This window comes from Talpa occidentalis, unplaced genomic scaffold (genome assembly GCF_014898055.3).
Source record: "Talpa occidentalis isolate TD23 unplaced genomic scaffold, MPIMG_talOcc4v2.1 talOcc4.16, whole genome shotgun sequence".
In the NCBI taxonomy this organism is placed as follows: Eukaryota; Metazoa; Chordata; class Mammalia; order Eulipotyphla; family Talpidae; genus Talpa; species Talpa occidentalis.
Genome location: NW_023601653.1, coordinates 85,555,496 through 85,574,601, shown reverse-complemented (window position 1 = coordinate 85,574,601; position 19,106 = coordinate 85,555,496). Strand labels below are relative to the sequence as shown.

The 19,106-nt window shown below is 59.1% G+C and overlaps 1 protein-coding gene across 2 annotated transcripts; it reads right to left on the bottom strand.

Annotated features, from left to right (window-relative positions):
• Positions 1–4,298: 4,298 nt before the first annotated feature.
• On the bottom strand, positions 4,299–17,457 carry LOC119248123 (zinc finger protein 345-like). Of its 2 annotated transcripts, XM_054696747.1 has the most exons (5): positions 17,320–17,457; positions 13,646–13,772; positions 13,351–13,443; positions 12,284–12,466; positions 4,299–8,830 (listed from the first exon to the last, which is right to left on the bottom strand). In XM_054696747.1, exons 2-5 carry the CDS (start codon positions 13,767–13,769, stop codon positions 8,715–8,717), a joined length of 516 nt encoding a protein of 171 aa, XP_054552722.1. In that variant the 5' UTR covers positions 13,770–13,772; positions 17,320–17,457; the 3' UTR covers positions 4,299–8,714. The 2 variants fall into 2 exon arrangements, with proteins under 2 accessions (XP_054552722.1, XP_037371015.1); XM_037515118.2 differs by lacking the exon at positions 4,299–8,830 and having other exon boundaries at positions 10,123–12,466.
• Between the last annotated feature and the right edge of the window lie 1,649 nt (positions 17,458–19,106).

Below are 19,106 nucleotides of genomic sequence, written 5' to 3'. Positions count from 1 at the left end.
TCGTGGACTCCACCCCCACCACACCGGGAACTACAAATCCCAGGATCCCCAAAGGGAGGCTGCGAGTCTCGGTTTGGGTATTTAACTGGCCGGGTGGCCAGGGGCGGGGTCGCCGGCTTGGCCTCGAGGCGTGCTAAGGTTTTGCCAGCTGGGCGGGTCATTGGGGTTCCGGGTCAGCAGAAGGGGTAGGATGCATGTACGAATTTGTCTCCCTGAGTTACTCATTTCCCCACTCCCCCCGCCCGTGTAAATGAACTTGTATCAACCCTGTGTGTGTGTCTGCAGTGTCGCGTGCATAAGTCCCCTTTAAGCGCGCAGGTGAGGACCCACAGTCAGGAAACCCCATTTTATATCGGGGTTTGCCCTGTAACACTTTTATTACATTGCATTATCCAAGGTGAGCAGTTGGATTTTGGCTCTGAAAAGCTACCGGTTCTCCCCCAAGGCAGAAAGATGAACAGCACGAATCACCTCATCCCCAAGGCCTCCCCTCCCACGCTCCGCGGGAGCTCTCGAGAGCAAGCTCTCCAGATGAAGTGCGTTTCATGCTCTGCTGCGTGAAGGCACTTACGTTGAGATAAGTGGTATGTGCCGCCGTCGCGAGCGAGACCCGAGGCCGGGCTCACGTGGCCTTCCATGAACCCACCGCAGCTGCTTTTGATAAAACCCACTTGGGCTGCAGGAGGCGTCCGTACACTCGCACACTGCATCTGTACAACATCAGTGCTGACTAAGACACTTCACGCCTCTTTACGTAGGGGACTGTGCATCTGGGCGAGAGCGGGTCGTGACTCGGGCAGCTGGGTGCTGCTCCCAGGCTGCAGTGAGCTCCCCCGGGACGCGGCACCCCGGAAGGTTCCCACCGCCGAGACCTACTTCACCCGCCCAACACCTGGAGCCTCTGTCTCCTTCGTGCCTTAGGGTGTAGGTTTGGACACTGACAACACAGAGGCTTGCCTGAACTCTTGAGCCAGGAGCCTGAGCCGGCTCTCAAGAGACAAATCACAGCTGGTTCCCCAGAACTGGAAACTCATTATCTGGGAGCAAAACCTCCTAGATCCCCAGCGTGAACAGGCACCGGCTCCTGCGGCTTCGGTGGGTCCCCACGAGCCCAGCGCTCACGGGCAGGGTGGCCTGTTTGCTGCTTGCAAACCCCAGCGGCACATCCTTGACCACCTGCGGAGGGCAGCCCGTGCCTGGGCAGGTGGGCGCCTTGGCCGCCTCCAACCTGACGTGGCTCTCGGGGGCGGCCGGGACAGCTCCGCCTGCCGGGACAGCTCTGCCTGCGAGAACGCCGGCGCCGTCCTGTGCTGACGCCCGCGTCTCCCGACGTATGCTCAGAGCCCCCTTCTCTGTTCCCCGTAAACCTCTGTCCCCCTGGCCCAGACCTCACTCCTCACACTGCCGACGTGCGATCAGGGTCACCAGCCTGTGTGCTTCAGTAAACGGCTCAGGAGCTTCTGCCCAGGAGCAGCCCCGCCTCGCCACCGGGGCCCACGACCGTGCGCTTCCCCACGGCTCCCCCGCCACAGCCAAGGGCAACAAGCCCCAAACGATTGGGATTCCCGTGCTTTCTGGAGCCGGCACCCCGTTCTTGTCCAGGACAGCCGGCGCTACCGGTATCCCTGTCACTGAGCTCGGGAACCGAGGATCAAGAAGCGGCCATTTTCTCTAACAGAGCAACGAGCCGACGGCGGGGCCTTCTGGCCGCCTCCCCTGAATCCCAACCTGCAAGTACAGGGCCGGGTTTTGTTCGGAAGCTGAACCCCAGTGACCGCATCTTCAACACCGCCCTCGTGCCTGGAGGGGCGAGGCCTCGGCGGCCACCCAGCGCCTGCCCCTGCGCCGTCCAGCCGGAGTCCGCGTCCTCCCCGCGGGCCCCGCGCAGTTTGTACCGTCTGCGGAGGAAAGAGCAGGCGCTTCTTGAGACGAGTAACAGGATGAGGGCAGATCAGGATGCTAGGAAAGCCGGGTTGTTTGCTTTGACTTCCTACGGCCGATGCTATTTCAGTGACGAGTCTCCCCTTCCAAGCCGGAAGCGCGCACAGCCCCAGCGGCGGCAGAGCTGGCGGCACGCTCTCCTGCTCTCCAAGCAGTCTTGAAAAGAAAATAATTATCCCGTCTCCGCCAGAGGCGTGATTTTACTGTCATGACCACAGTTTGCCGGCCACTCCTCGGCGGCCGGGGCGGGCGTCTCCTGCAGGGCACCGGCGTCCCTGGTGGCCAAGCTCGCACCCCGAGGCGCGCCGTGCGGGTTCACCCCCCGGAACCCTCCATGTTCTCTGCAGCAGGAGCCTGGATGTGAGAGCCCACGAAGCCGCGATCACAGGCGTGAGCTGCTGCACCTCCCCCTGCAGTGACCCTTAGGGCTAATGGCTTGCGCCACGGTCCCTAGGTCCGGCTGCAGGGGGAGAACAGCAAAACCCCCTGAAGACATACCTGCTGCACCTCCCCCTGCAGTGACCTCTAGGAATCCCTAGGTCCGGCTGGGCAAGGAACCAGAGCGCAGGGGGAGAACAGCCAAATCCCCTGAAGACATAGATAAGATGGAAGCCTGTGGAAAGATAACGACCCCCAGGGAATGCTGTCCGCAGGGAACCTTATCTCGCCTTCTCAAGGCCCACAAACTTTATTCTAATACAACTGTCTCTCTAAAATCCTTTCTCTCTCTCTGTCTAAAAAGGTCATTGGTCGCTGATTAAAAAAGAACATACGAAATCTAATAACGAGGCTAATTCAAATGAAACGTTACTAAACTCTGTGTATTAACAGAACTGTTAGCTTAATTTCTCTGTTGTGTGCTTAGCCTTGTTAGCATTAATCTTAATGATAAAAATATTACATTGTGAAAAGTAAAATTCACCCGTGCTAATTAATAGTGATTTAGTGGTAGTGAGTAGTTTAAACAAAAAGTAATCATATAAAACAAAAAGAAAAATGAATAGCCTAACTACTTAGGACTGCGCCTGGGCCCAGATGTAGATCACCGCCCTGTCAATGATAAGCTAACCCTATAAGCAAGCGGATTTCTTCACTGATGCTCGCCTTTCCTATGCCTTTAGAAAACATATATATACTGGTCACCAACTCAAATAAAATCACATTCAGATTTTCACTCTTGAAGTGTGTCTGTGTGTCATTTCTTTAACCGAATCCCTGACCACCCTGAGCAGTCTCTCAACCCTGAGACGGCCTCATCGTTCACTGCTGTGCAAGTCTGCGGCAGTGAGCCCCCTGCCCGGCTGCGCCGTGTCTCAGGCAACGGTGGGTGCGGGAGCCGCGGTGGAAGGTGGCGCGATCGGGGACACGGCACAGTCGGTGGTGGCTTCAGACCTGGCCCCACGGGGCTGGTGTGGGATGACGCTGAGGCCCCAGAGGGTGACCATGGCAGGTGACCACAGCGTCCCTGGGACTAGACGACAGCCACTGGCGGGAGGAGCTGGGCTCCGCCACCTCCTGGACACGCTCAGGCCACAGCCAGGCCTGCGGCTCCCGGTGTCAGCGGGAGGAGGAGAGGCCGCAGTGGAAACTCCCCGGCCCATGGCGGGGCACTGACAGGCGCCCGGCCCCCCCCCCCCCCCCCCCCCCCGCCCAGAGGCCACGCCCGGCTGTTTGTCCCTGCGGCTCTGGTGGCCTTTGGCCAACAAGGAAAGCAAAGCCGGAGCAAAGCAGAAGAGAGGCCTTGATGAGAGCGGAGCAGGGATTGGTGCAGGGAGGCGCCACAGTCCTGGCGCTGGAACCCCGCTCCCGCGGAAGGCCCCCCTGCTCGGATGAGAGACGAGGAAGGGGAGGCAGTCGCCCCAGTCTCCGACACCAAGGCCTGCAGGTGCAAGGCCACTGTCCCTCCACAGTGGGGGACTTGTACCTGGGACCTGCGTGTCAGTGGGGAGAGGAAATGGCGCCCCCCTCACAGACTGTGTGGCAACTCCACTCCCAGGTTCCTCTAGGCCGGCGAGTAACCACGCAAGCATCGCGCCGATTGCAGAGAAACGGTCAAAAGGACATTCCCAGCAGCGCGCCCTCGTCCCGTGACCACCAGCCGGGCTGTCCGGCCCACGGCATCAGACGCCATCTTCACGCTGAGCTGGGACAGGGAGGTACAGGGAGTTGGTTTAGGCTTTTACAGGGGAAGGGAGCACGGACTTCAGCCCTACCTGCTGCACAGGTAAGCGCAGGAGGCTAGGCCCCGGGGCCATGCCCTTGGGAGCGGCCACAGGGCAGTTGCTCAGGTGACTCCACCAGCGGGAGCGCGGCCTGGACAGGCGCCCCTAGCAGCAGGCTCCGGCCTCCTACGGCGTTCCCAGCTCCTGGCAGCTGACCCAGGGTCACGTGAGTGAGTGAGTCACACATAAGCCCCCAGTGAAGCTTGGCGCGGGGCTCCCGCCGGCTCCTCTCCCGAGGGGGGCTCCGGGCCCACAGGAGGGTCTGGGAGGGGCCCGGCGCGCTGGACCGTGGGCGCCGCCACACTGGAGCAAACCTGGGCCGCCTCAGGTTTCGCTTCTGCCCCTTCTACCACGTGAAGCCGCCCCACGGACTAACTCGGCCCTCAGCAAAGATCGTGGTCAGCCCCGAGCAAAAGTGGACACACAAGTGGTTAAGAATTTTTTAAAAATATAAAGGAATTCTACAACACAAGTCAACATTTCACTACTCGCTTTATATGGCCCCCAAATTGGCTGCTTTTTAGATACATGAAAATGGGTTAATGCCAGGAAGAAAATAAATTGTTTTTGAAACATCAAAAATTCCGAGTGGAGAGTCGGAGTCTATGTAAGAACATCAAATAAGGCAACATCAGCTGCAATTATGTTTAATTATATGGTAATTTTTGAGTTAACAAATTTTAGAAACAAAATCTTTGGCAGTTGGAGACTTTTTCCTCCTTAAAAAACACCCTTTAACTAGAAGATGAAAATAACAGTGTTATTATATTAGACAATTACACTCAAAGTTTACGAGGCTGAGGCAATCACTTTGGCCGAAGCAATCCCCCGCGCCTAATGCAACCAGAGGAGGTAACATTTGTGATAAATCGACTGAGGACACATTCATGTTCTCGTTCGCACAGGGTGATACACCGGGGGGCGGCCAGGCCCCCTGACATGGTGTGAAATCATACCACACACGCCACACACATACACACAATACATAGCCCACTCACATGAAACACGCATACTACAGAATAGGTAGTATGTGAAGTATCTCCCTATTCTACGTTGATATGTGCACACGTGTGAACACGCATGTCTAATACAAATCTCGGTGCACATACGCGTGCATAAAACATGTATGTACATCTAACACACGTGCATAAAACATACACGTGCACGTAACTCACAACTCGCAGCGAAGACCAACACTCGGCTGCTCTCACATGGCCCACACCCCACCACCCCGGAGACAGCCAAGTCAGCCCTGGGCGGGGGAGCTGGTCTCAGGGCACCCAGCCCCCCACCATGAATGGACTGTCCTGCTGTGCCCTCCCCTCCCGCCGCTGAGGCAGGACCCGTCCAGTGACCTGGGGATTTACGGGGCAGCGTGACATCATCATAGACAACACAGTCCGGGGCCCACAGAACATGAACAGTGTCTTCCAGGTTCCCATCAATTAAACACCAGACGATTCACTCCGCCTGCAGGCGGCTCCCTCCAGGAGGCGGTGCTGTGCGGTCACGCCCGCGCTCCTCCCCCATGCCGGGCTCTCGAACGCATCACGGGGCGACAGGGCCATTGGCTGCTCCTGGTGAAGGGGGGGCATGGGGGGCCTGCATAAAACAAGTGTTTCTGGGAAGAAAACGTGGAAAGTGAGCCAAGCGTATCCTAAGATCCAGGATTCTGCCCTCTTTGAGCATAATGCTTCTGACCCAAGGCAGAACATACAACATACAACAACTGGAGGGACTGCAGTACCACACTGTCAGCAACGGCTGGATTATCCAGACAGAAAATAAACAAAGAAATGTTGGAATTGAACCACAATCTAGAACAAACAGACTTAAGGGACATACAGTTCACTGCACCCAACAGCAAAACACACATTGTTTCACAGAACACACAAGGATTTTCACCCCCTGCTCCTTTCAGCCACGCATTTTAGTAAATCCCCCATGACTGTTCTCCAAAAGAGAGACAACAATATAACTTTGCATTGCTAGGAACTAGAAAAAGATGAATAAATTAAGACTGAAGTTTTCAGAAGGAAAGAAATAACAAAGATGAGGGAAAACAAATGAGAGAGAGAGCAAAATAAAGCATGAAGAAAAATTAAAGACAGTTCTTTGAAAAGACAAACCAAGGTGACAAACCTTTAGCCAATGTAAGCAAAGCAAAAAGGAGAGAAAACTCAACATTACAAATCATACTACAAAAATACATAAGACCATGACCTCATACATGACAAATTAGAAGAGAACATGCAAATTCTTAGAAACACTATCAATTCTGAATCAGAAAAAGCACTAATACACAGAATTAGTAAATGAAAGGGGAAAATTACCAGATGGCAAAGAAATACAAAGGATCACAGGACATGACTATGGACAGTGACGGACCAATAATTCCGCCAACACCGAGAAATGGAAACATTTGCAGATGACAGCTTACCGAGACTAAACAACAAGGATAAAGAGCTGAGAAAACTGGCCAAAACCACAGAGATTGAAACAGCAAACTAAAACCTCCCCATAAGAAACAGAGCAGGGTCAGATGACTTTACTACTGACTTATATCAAATCTTTAAAGTAAATCTTACGGTTATCTTGCTCAGATTTATTTCCAAAACCCCAAAGAACAGTAAATGATGCCAGTATATTTTATGGTGCCAAGACTAATATTGAAAGAGACAAAAAATAGCTCCATGAAAGAAAAGTACATGCAGAACTCATGAGGAACACTGCTGCAAAATCCACAAAATAACAGCACATGGAACTCAGGAACACATTACAAGGGTCATGCATCATATTCCCAAGGGGCATTTAATCCAGAGAAGCAAGCTTTTATATAAAACCATCCATGTAAAAAAATTCTATCAACAAAGGATAAAAATCACACAGGTGCAGAGAAAGCATGTGATTAGATTCAGCAGCCATTTCTGATAAGATGGCAAGAGAATAAATCTATCTCAATATAAAAAAGATCATCTAAGGCACACCAGAGTTGACGTAACAGCCAAGGGTGAGCATCTGAAAGCTCTCCCTGTGTGCTCCAGGCAGGATAAGGACGTCCAGTGCCACCACTTCTGCTGAACTTAGTGCGAGAGGTTTGGGCAAAAGCTGTCGGGAAATAAAGAGAACCCAAGTAAGAAAAAAGAAGGGAAACAATCACTATCTATAGACACTATGTCAGTCACATAGCGCTATACAGGCCATCAAAAAGTTCTCAAAAACAAACTCAGCAAAGTATGAGGCTTTTTAAAGAGCAATGGAGGCCTCCCTGGTGGCCTAGCGGTTGAGTCTCAGCGCTGTCACCCCTATGGTCTGAGTTCATCCCAGCCAGGGAGCGACCCACAGGGCGCAGCAGACCTCTCCCGTCTCCCCGCTGCTCCCCTCAGCAGTGGGTTTCAGTTGATCCACCTGCTCTGCTCCCCATTCTCTCTCTGGTGAATCCTCTCACCTCCCGCTCTTCTGCTCTGCACCCCAGTTCTTCTTCAAGATAAATAAATAAATATTAAGAGATAGTGAAGTACAAACAATAAATAAGAAGCAAAAGAAATTAAGACAACTCCACTTATAATTGCTTCCAAAGGGATACTAAAAATAAACCTGATAAAGGAGGTAAAAGACTAACACAGGAATTACAAATCTTACTAAAGAACTTTGACAGTGACTGGATTAGAGAGTAGGACAACCTCTGCAGGTGCAGAGGTATGGGGGAGAATCAACATGATCAATGTGATGAAGCTGACTAAATGGCAGACCAGTTTATTGCCATCACCGACAAAATCCCAGCAATACGTTTCAAGAAAATATTGAAATTCATATGGAACCACAAAAGGCCTCAAATTGCAAAAGTAATTTTAAGAAAGAAGAGAGAAATGGAGGTAGGTGATTCTGATTCCAAACTTCACTGGAAACACTATTAAAAGCCATGTTACTGATACCAAACTGGACACATGGATCAATGGAGCAAAACAAAGTCCAGAAAAAATCCACACGTGTATCAACATCCAACGTGACAACCAACTGCGAACATGACATGGGAACAGAGAGTGTCTTTACCAAACTGTGCTGGAACTGGGTGTCCAGACCCGAAGGACTGCGGCTGGGCAACTCCCTAATACCTTGCACAAAAATAAACACCATGTGGATTAAATTTCAGGTGTAGGCCACACAACAATTACACAGGAGGACACACTGGTGAAATATTCCATGGTATCAACAATAGAGAGATTTGGCATGGCTCCAACCATGGCACGGGAATTAAAAAAACAACTGGTATTATGTCAACTTACCTGTACAGCCAGGAAAAATGTAAGACAAATACACACCCCGATGATGGGAGAAAACACAAAATATACCTGATGAGGCATTAAATTGACAATGTTTTTTTAAAATCATACAATTAAACAACAGAAAAACCAACCAGTTAACAACAAAAAGATTGTCAGCAGATATTAAGAACTCACCAGAGACATCCAGAAGGCCAAATACTTATTAAAAAAAGTCTGTCTGCTAGCAAGTGAGACACAGATGAAAAATACAATCAGCTACTACCTCTCACCTACCAAGAAGAGCCCCAGAAACAAATGCTGGAGAAGACACGGGCAGCCTTCTCCCGCTGCCGCGAGGACGGCCAACTGGCGAACTCACTATGCGGAACCATCTGGATGTACCTGAAAAATGTTAAAAAATGGAAATGCTGTATGGCCCAGCACGCCAAAGGCTCTGAAACCACATCAAGAAGACACATTCTGGGACATGGAACTTCTACCTCCTTAGCAGATGCCCGGATCAAGAAGATGCAGGACATGGACCCCGCAGAGTTAACCACTAGGAGAGAAAAATCCAGCCCTTTTCACCAAAATCGAGGGAATTGCAGAAAACTAAGTCAGACCGATGAAGACAATATTGGACATTCACATAACACGTTTTGAAAACAAAAAACACAAAACCCTCTGCACACCAGCACACGTCCTCAGAGCTCTGCGGGTCCGGCGCGCGGGAGGGCGAGGGGCAGGAGACGCAGGGCTGCGGCGGCAGGAAGGACGGGACCAGCACTGGCCCTGCAGCAGGAAGAGCAGGACAAGCACTGGCCCAGCGGCAGGAAGGGCAGGACAAGCACTGGCCCTGCGGGAGGAAGGACGGGACAAGCAAGCACTGGCCCTGTGGGAGGACGGGCGGTGGAGGGAAAACGAAACGCAACACGGCAGCGCAGGCGTCCATTCCACGGGCAAGGCCGTGAACGCTCAGGGTCCAGGCGCCCCCAGCGCCAGGGGAGAAACGGAGCCCGGCTAGGCAGCAGCGGGCAGGCAAGGCCCAGGGCGCGGGCAGCCCGCATGGGACGAGAAATGACCCAACACAGGGACAGAGGAGCTGGCGCCTCAGACAGTCGCGGGGTCCCGTTGCCAACGGCGTGGGGCTTTGCCCTTCACTCCGGCACACACCCGGCTCCTTCCCTCCTTCCTGGCCTGGGGAACCCCAGAGACTACCCCCCCTTGCTTAACCGCGGGATGGTGGAGAAAATAAAAATAAAAACTTCTCCCAGGCTCACACTGCTCCCATACGCTCCCAACGATACCGCGGAGGGCTGCGCCTGTGCCTCAGCGTCGTGCAACCGCCCGACAACACACCCGAGCATGTGCCGCTGTGCTGTGAGCCCAGAATCCGGGAAGAAGGTTCCCTAAATTACTTACACCTCTCCTTTGCCCCAGTGCCAACTCCTGATGCGCAAGGTGGCCCTACTTCAGGAAGACCGTTTTCTTATGTTCTTTGTATACAAAGGGATCCTCTGCTGTGAATTCCCTTGACATTTACTGAGGATTGAAGAAGAAATTTTACCACATTGTTTACATGCGAGTGACCCTCTCCTGCGTGCGCTCCCTGACGCGGCTGGGATGTCGGCCTCGCCGAAGCGTCCTCCACTCCGGACGGTCACAGGATGTTCTCCCATGTGAGATCTGCAATGTAAAGATTGACTCCAAGAACATTTTCCTACCCTCTCGACATTCATAGGGTTTTCCTCCTATGAGATTTCTGATGCTTGGTGAGATATTCCTTCTGCAAGAAAGTTTTCCTACACTCTTTACATTCATATGGCCTCGCTCTTGTGTGAGTTCTCTGATGTCTAGTGAGGTCCGACTTCCAAAAGAAACATTTCCCACACTCTTGACATTCATAAGGCTTCTCTTCTGTGTGCCATCTCTGATGGGAATTGAGGGCTGACATACAGTAGAAACTTTCCTGACACTCTTGACATTCATAGGGTTTCTCTCCAGTGTGAATTCTCTGATGTGTAGTGAGGGCTGACTTCCAGGAGAAAGTTTTCCTGCACACTTGACATTCATAGGGCTTCTCTCCTGTGTGAGTCCTCTGGTGTGAGCTGAGGGCTGACTTCCAGGAGAAAGTTTTCCCACACGCTTGACATTCATAGGGCTTCTCACCGGTGTGGGTCCTCTGATGTGAGCTGAGGGCTGACCTCCAGGTGAAAGTTTTCCTACACACTTGACATTCATAAGGCCTTTCCCCTGTGTGAGTTCTGTCATGTACAATGAGGCCTAACTTACAGCGGTAACTTTTCCCACACTCTTGGCATTCATAATGCTTCTCTCCTGTGTGAATTTTCTCATGTCTAATAAGGTATGATATCTCGGAGAATTTTTTTCTACATTGTATACATTCATAAGGTTTCTCTCCTGTGTGCCGCCTCTGATGTTTGCTGAGGTATGACATATGGGAGAAATGCTTCCCACACTCTGGACATTCATAGAGGCTCTCTCCTGTGTGAGTTCTCTGGTGAGCAGTGAGGGCTGACTTCCAGGAGAAAGTTTTGCCACACTCTGGACATTCATAGGGCTTTTCACCAGTGTGGGTTCTCTGATGTAAAGTGAGGTCGATCTTCCAGTTGAAAGTTTTCCTACACTCTTGACATTCATAGGGTTTCTGTCCATTGTGATTTCTCTGATGTATCCTGAGAGATGTTTTCCAGTAGAAGGACTTCCCACACTCTTGACATTCATACGGTTTCGCTCCTGAGTGAGTTCTCTGATGTTTAGTGAGATACGCTTTACACAAGAAAGCTTTCCCACACTCCTGACAGGTAAAGGGTTTCTCGCCTGTGTGTACACTCTCATGTTTAGAGAGAGACGTCTTCCACATGAAAGCTCTCTTGCAAACCTGACATTCATAAGGTTTCTCTCCTGTGTGAGTTCTCTTATGTTTAGTGAGGGTAGAAATAGAGGAAAATGCTTTTCTACACGCTTGACATTCATAGGGTTTCTCTCCGGTGTGCGTCCTCTGATGTCTAGTGAGGTGTGACTTCCGGCTGAAAATTTTCTTACACTCCTGACATTCATAGCGTTTCTCTCCTGGGAGGGTTTTCTGTTCAGGGAGGGATGATGTCTGGACAAACATTTTTGTACACTTTTGATGGTCACAGGATTTCTCTCCTGCATGAGACTGCTGATCAGTGAAGGATGAATTACAGGAGAAAATTCCCGTACAGTCTTTATTATCAAACTGTTTCTCTGCAGTCAGAGTGTTCTGGTACTTTTTGATTGTTGGATTCTCAGAGATTTCCCCAAATTCATAAGGTTTACCACCTGTTTGTAATTTCTGATAATTACAGAGAACAGAGATTTCATATAAAGTTTTATCACATGCATTAGATTCGCGAATGTTCTCTTCCAATGGAATTCTCTGAAACTGAGTGACATGAAATTCCTCATTGAGGTAACTCCCATTTTGATTAAGATCTCTGTGAAGATATGAATGAATTTGTTTCCCCAAAGCAGGACTCCCCCGCCCCTGACACGCACAGTGAATCTGCCCCATCCGAGTTCCATCCTGGACAGCGAGAGCTGCCTCACGGCAAACTTCCCGACACACGCCTGTACAAGGGCCGTCCCCGCGAAGGGCCGTCCCGCGGGGAACGGAGGCGGCCTCTTTGCTGACGGTGTCCCCTCGTGCGCTGAATCCTAAAGGCCGCCGGTGAGCCTGGCCCTGACGCAGCCCGGGATACTCCGCAGCCCTGACAGCTACCCGGGCCGGTTCAGGGCCCCCGGCTTCCTCCCCGGCGCCTGCCGCGCCAGGATCCCCGGGGGGACACGCGTTCTCACACGCATGCACACCCGCAGGCCTCCCTGAGCAGCCGCCCTTCGTCACAGTCGGGGTGCAATGATCAGCGGAGCTCAAGGGCGCACGTTCTCCTGAGGCAGCGGCCTCCCCCGCTGGGGTTCTGCTCTTGGAGACGCGCCACGGCCGCTGGCGCTCTTCCCGGGGGGTCTCCACCAGGCCGCCCACGGCGGGGACATCTGCAGGGGGGAAAAGACAGCCGTGTCCGTGGGCGACACCTGAGCCACGCCCGTGCGGGCCACGGCACAGGGGAGGGTCCGCCGCATAAGGACGATTTTGAAAAACCGGGTATCGAGTGGATGCCGCGTCTCCCTCCCGCATCACTCAGGGTAACCGACTTCAGGAGCAGGTTTTCGCGGGTCAGACACGCCGACAGCCAACAGCAAAAAACTCTCTTCGCCGTCGTCTCGCCGCTGAACGCGGGCGGGAGGCCCGGCCGGACCGTCACTGGGCTCCAGACGCAGAGTCCAGCTCAGGGCTCGGCCACGGCCGGGGCCGGGGGTGGCGACCCCTCGGGGCCAAGGGCACGAGGGCTCCCCCGACCGGCGTTCCCGTTCTTGAGGGAACTGCGGGGCCGCGGCCTCCACCCCGGGCTCCGGCCGTGCGTGTCCACCCCGCGTGGCACAGACGCGTCCACGCTGCGCAGCCCGCCCCGCACCCGGCTCCCACCGGGCGCCGCCGGGGGACGCGTGTTCTCTCGGGCGCCCTCGCTCTCCGGGCGGGCTCCGCGCCGCAGCCCGTGTCTCTCTGGCGTGTCCGCCTCAGCAGAACGCGGGCTCCGCAAGGGGCAGGGCGCCCAGCTGAGAGCGACGCCGTCTACACCCGCCGCGAGCCCACCGCGCGGGGGAAGTGGAGGCGCCAGAGGACGCCCCGGCAGCGGCGCGGGCCTGGATCTGCCGCGTCCAGATCGGACGGCCCCGGGAAGGGGAGACGGGCCGCGAGGCCGGTTCGGGGCCGGAGCCTGACCGAGCCTGACCGAGCCTGACGCTCGCGGCCCGGGGGTGGCTGGTCTGGCCAGCGAGCGCCGCTCTCCCCCCAGGCCCCGCCCGCGCCCCCGACTGACCCGAGAGGCTCCGGCCCGGGGGTTCCGCCGCAGCCCACGGCTCCGCCGCCTGCTCCAGCCTGACGATCACCTCCGGCTTGTTCCCGCAGCGCCCTGCGGACGAGAGCAGCGGCCCGTCCCCAACCCGCCCTCCTCCGGGCCGGGAGAGGGACGGCGCCCGGGGCCCGGCAGGGAGGGGCGCGTGGCCGCGGGTGGGACGTGCGGACTCCCCGGCGCCCCAGCCCACGGCGCGGCCCGCAGAGGCGCGTCTCCCCGCGAGGCCAGGAGCCGCGGGCTGGGCGGGCCGGCCGCTCACCCAGGGACGCCAGGCTGCCGTAGGTCTCCAGCATCACGTCGCGGTACAGGGTCCTCTGCGCGGCGTCCAGGGCCCGCCACTCCTCCCCCGTGAAGGTCACGGCCACGTCCTCGAACGACACCATCCCCTGCAACGACACGTCCCACCCGGTTCGGGGACTCGGACCGGCGCCTCTGGCTCCTCCGGGCCACTGCCCTCGGCGGGGCGCGCCGACCCTCCCCGAGCGGGGGACAGGCTCCGCGGCGGCCGTGCGGGCGCGTCCGTGCCGAGCAGCAGCCTCGCGGGCCCTGGCGCTGCCGTCCCGGAGGCCCGGAGTCCGCGCGCGGAGTGAGGCTCCGCTCCCGGGGGCGGACACTCGGCTTCCGGACTTGGGCTGGCCACGGCCGGGGCGTCGGGACATGTCCCGTGGGCTGCGGACAGGAGAGAGAGCGCCGCTCTCTGCGCTGCGGGAGGGGTGGGGGCTTCACTGGAGACCCAGACGCTCCGCGTCCACGCAGACGCCGCCTTCCCGGGCCGGGCCACAGCAGCAGGAGGCGAGGTGTGAGGACGCCAGAGGCCTGCGGGAGCACCCTGCCCGGGGCGCCCGGGGGACGGAGCCCAGCCCCACGGGCCTGGGCATGACGCTCTTCTGTCCTGAGGAGGACGGGGCCAGCGGGCGTCGCTGGCGGCCAGGGGTGTGGGTAAGACAGCAGCGGCGGTCGCCTCACACCGAGGGTGACAAAGGGGGGCGGTGAGGCAAAGCGGGGCCGTGGGAAAGCACCCCAGAGCAGAAAAGAGCCCGGGGGGCGCTTAGGAAGAGGGGCGAGTCCCCACACCCCACAGAACGGGAGCCTCCCCTCGGTGCCGGCCCCGGCCCGCTGCCGGCGTCTCCAGGAACCTGGCTCGGGCCTGCCGTGCGGTGGATCCGTTAGGGGGAAAGGATGTCCTGAGCGAATTCCATGCAGGCTTTGGGGACGCCACCCCCACTCCAGCCAGACAAATCCCAGGCTCCCCAAAGGGAGGTTGCGAGGGCCTGAGGGCGAGTTTTCTCTAAATATAACCAGCCCCGTCCGCGGGCTCGCGGGGTCTCGGGCCCTCGGCTCCTGCTCTTGGCCAGGCAAGTTCGGCCTCGGCGGGTCATTTGGGATTCCAGGCCGATGGAGGGGTAGGACGCGTGTCAGGCTTTATCTCCCCCCTTTCTCCCTGAGCTGTACGTCTCCTCATTCCCCTTCCCCTGTAAATACTCCTCCTGGTGCCCTTCCGCGCCGGCAGCGCGAGTCCCTCTGAAGCGCGCGGGGAGGACCCACAGGCAGGCACCCCGTGTTAGAGCGGGGCTGCCCTGTACCATCCTCCTGCGGGCCAGGGGCCACACCACGCCCTTGGCGCGGTCCTCCCAGCAGGACGACACTGCCGCGAGCACTCGCAGTGACCACCGGCCGTGCACCCTCTGCGCGCATTCTCCGTCCCCCGCGCTTCCTTTTCTCCACCCGGGGTGAACGAAACCCAGGCCCAACGCCGGGGCCCTGGAGCCAGCACTGTGCTCTCCAGAGAGTGAGAGAAACGGACGGTGCTGGCCGGGGGCAGCTGTGGGGACAGGAGACGAGAGAAAAAGCCGCGACCAGGCTGGGCCGAGGGGACAGGGAGAGACCCCGGGAGGCCGATGACAAGCCCTTGGGAGAAAAGAGAGCCTCACGGAGAACGTGGAGCCTCCGCGGGCCTGGCGGCCCGAGCGGCCGCGAGCACAGATCACGCCCTGGGGCAGGGGCTGGAGCGCACCCAGGCAGGCCTGTCCACTCACCCGGAGCCACGGGCCCGCGCCCTGTCAGCGCTCAGGGCCACCACCCTGGCAGCACGACAGGCCCAGTAGGGCACAGGGCGAGCCGCAGGGAGGGCCCCACCCAGGAGACGCCTCAAAGGCCTAGGGCGCCCTCTCCACTCAGGGACTCCGGTCCAGGAAGCTGGGCTGCAGGAACAGGAGGGGAGAGGTTCACCCGATGCAGACCCTTACAAGGCCGCGGAGAGCAACAGCTCAGTGCTTGTGGCCACCAGGGAAACCCGACCCCGGGGGCTGGCGGGAGAGGAATTGGGGTCCCGAGCACGTGACCGCGTGGGAAACCAGAGAGACTGAGTCCGCCAGGCTCTCCTGTGTGCCTGAGACGGACGAGAGGCGAAGAAGGAAACTGAGGTGGCAGGATCCGGTGCTGGACCCCTGCGGAAACGAGACAGGAGGCAGTGGCGCCACGACGGCGCAGGGACCCACTGTCCTGAGGGGCCTGTGCCGGGACCCAGCCCAGGCAGCGGATGGAAGACCCCAGAGGTGTCGGACGTGAGCAGGGGTGCGGGGGGGAACACACCGGGTGCAGCGCTCGCATGTGAGGTCGACCAGCCAAGCACGCCCAGCTCAGAGGACCCGGGACACCGGGGATGGCAGGACGGGTAGGACCCATACAGCACACTAGTGCAGGAGACGGACGGCACCAAACACTCACCACAGGAGCCCCAACCCACTGCTGGGCGCACAAGTGAGAGCAGGACCCAGACAGACCCGGGGCTGCGCATCCCTGCAGTTTTGCTCATGAGCCACCGGGGCGCTCAGATGTGGGCAACAGATAGGGACACAGAGGGGGCGAGCAGGAGGCCCCCAGGGAGGGCCTGAGCACCCTGCCAGACAGGACCAGTCACGCGAGGACACTCAGGACGCGTCTCCGGGATCGCGGAGCTCAGCTCGCAGCCAGGGGGACAGCGAGAACAGGGGGCAGTGACAGGCCGGGGGCAGTGGGGGGGGGCCGAGGCGACAGGGCTGCAGTTCGGACCCGACAGCACGGAAAGGCTGGAGGTGGCATCCAGGCCGCAGGGAAAGAGCCGGGGCCGTCGCACCACACGGGCGGCCGGGCCGGGATCCAGCACGAGGATGAGCGACACGCAGGGCGGGAGAAGCTAAGAGCTGAGGTAGACAGACAAGACCCTCCACACAGCCACTCAGAACCTGTCAGACGGGAACTGCCGGAAGGTCGCGGACGGGACTGGCAAACATGGCCCAAGACTCCACGAAGGCAAAGGCCGCGGAACGGTCACTGGATTGACTGAGGCCGTGGGATCGCGGGGCGGAAATGAGCTGAGACGTCACTGGGCGGAAGAGGAAGGAGCCGCACACGCCGCCAGACTGAACACCCAACACGGCTGCGGGCACAGACCGGCTGAGGGGACGCGTGGGCAGTTCCGGAAGGACCCACGGTCCCCTAGCCCTCCGACACACCACAGCCCACCCTGAGCTGGGAAGGTCCTGCACCGTGAGGACACGCCTGTCTGGGCACTCACAGGGCCCTGAATGCGTCCACCCCAGGGTGCCGACCGCACCCAGCATGCGGGCCGTGCCCGTGGCCAAGCTGGTGACGCAAACCGTCCCCGTCACCCTCGGGTGACCAGCAAAGACCCCGTCTGGGGCCGTCGGCCGAGCTCTAAGCCGGGGGAGGCGCCTCTGGCTGGAGGGCCCGGTGATCAGGCCGGGCATCCCTGTCCTGGCGCCACCGCAGCAAAAGCCCAAGGCCACGGCCCCGCCCCGGCCGCCCGCAGGACAGCTTCCCCTTGCTGAGGCCGTGACCACACAGCCCGCTCTGCGCGCAGCGGGATGGGCGCTCACGGGCTCGGAGGTAAAACACAAAACAAGCTAAAGGAAAAAACGGGCAACTACTCACAGCGGACGGACGCGGCGCTGCTCTCTCTCTGCTCCGGCCTCGGCGCCAGCTGGCCGCGGAGGAAGGGCCCGCGTGCTCCTCCCCACGCGCTGTCCCGTCAGGCCTCACACCGCACGCGGGCGACGGGGCAGGGATGGCGCGGGGACCCCCCTCGCTGGCAGGACACCGGCGTCCTCCGGGCGGGCGGCCGCGGGCGGCATCCAGAGTTCGTCAGCTTCGGGGCCAGGAAGACACGTTACCGCAGAGGGAACACGACACCCTCGCCGCGCCCGGCCCGGGCTCCCCCCGCCCGCGCTCCCGCGAGGCCCGGCCCGGCCCGGGGGCGGCGCGTCGGCCCCTGGGGCTCCCGCCGGGCGGCTCGGGCAGCAGGGCAGCGCGCGGGGCGGTCAACGCCGCGAGGAGGGGGCGTCTCCAGCCGCCGCCCGTCTCCGCCCCGCGTCCACCGGCGCCCGGAGCCTCCCGCCCGGGGCAGCCGCTCGCCGACCCGCAGCGCCTGACGCGGGCGACGCGCCGGACAGCGCACGTCAGCGGGCCGCGCAGCCCCGCCCGCCCCGGGCCCGCCCCGCCGCCCCCGCCCCGCCCCTCCGCGCCCACAGACCCGCGAGTCCCCGCCGGCCGCCCGGAGCCGCGGGAGAAGCGCGGGGCCGGGCCCGACGCGCCGAAGCCGGAGTCCCCCCCCACCCCCTGCGGAGACCGGCGCGGCCGCGGACTACACTTCCCGGAGGCCCCTGCGCGGGCGCGCGGTACGCACAGGGTCGCGGCGCCGGCCCGCGCCCTGCGAGGCGACCTGTCGGGAGAGGCGGGCCGCGGGCGCAGCTGCACGTACCGTGGACGCGGGGTCCCCTTCCCAGATCCCCGCGCGGACCCGGCCGCGACTCGCGAGACTACATTTCCCACAGGCCCGTGCGCCCGCCAGACGCCGACAGGACGCTCCTCCGTTCCGGGCACGCTGTGACCCCGAGAGCCGACGAAGAGGGTGCGGTGACAGACGGGCTGTGCTGAGTTGTGTGGGGCTCGGGTGTCGCCCCCTAGTCCCCAGTGCTTTAAGCGTCGTGTCGATAGCGACGCCTTCGGGGCCTTGCGAAACTACACTTCCCACAAGTCTGTGCGGCCAAATGTGCCGTTCGGACGCAGGGGGGTTCGGAAGCGGAATCCTAAAAGGACTACATTTCCCACAAGCACGCGGGCCCCGTGAGCCGCCCAGGCGCCGGGTCTGTACTCCGCCGAACGGACCGGGAGGTGACGTTACAGAGGGGCGGCGCGGCACATGCGTAGAAGACACGGGAGAAACCGCCCCCCAAACCCTTGCGTGGCTTCCAGGCCGCCGAGAGTACATTTCCCACAAGCCTGTGCGCCCGCTGGGAGCCAAGACGGCCGGGCTCGAACGTGCGGGTGCGCCTCGCGCTCCGACGCGGACGGCCGCGTTCAGGCCTTTGAACGACCGCGCGTCAGCGGACGCAGCCCCGCCTACCCGGAAGCAACGCTGCGCTGCCGGTGCCCGCCCCGCCGGGCCGTCTCCCTGCGGGCTGCTCGGCCACATTCGCCTTCCCTTGGGGCTCGCGGCCCGCGGCCGCTCCCGCGCAGCGCGCGCACGGGGACCCGCCGCAGGGGCCGCGCTCCGCCGGACACCCGGCCCGTCGCAGCCCTGGGCGCGTCCTCCACAGCCCCGGCTCCGCGGGCTCCTGCGGGCGCAGCAGGCCGGCGGCGGGTAGGGCGTCTGCAGAGCGGCTGAAAGAAACGAGCTCGCGTTTCCCTTTGGCCCGGCCAGCGGCCCCGACGGCCGCAGA

Excerpts from the sequence above, each read along its gene's own strand:
- LOC119248123 (XM_037515118.2), bottom strand. The coding sequence starts at position 13,769 with ATGGTGTCGTTCGAGGACGTGGCCGTGACCTTCACGGGGGAGGAGTGG. Across the intron at positions 13,444-13,645 it reads CGGCAGCCTGGCGTCCCTGG|GGCGCTGCGGGAACAAGCCG; the intron begins GTGAGCGGCCGG and ends TCTCGTCCGCAG. Across the intron at positions 12,467-13,350 it reads CCCGGGCCGGAGCCTCTCGG|ATGTCCCCGCCGTGGGCGGC; the intron begins GTCAGTCGGGGG and ends TCCCCCCTGCAG.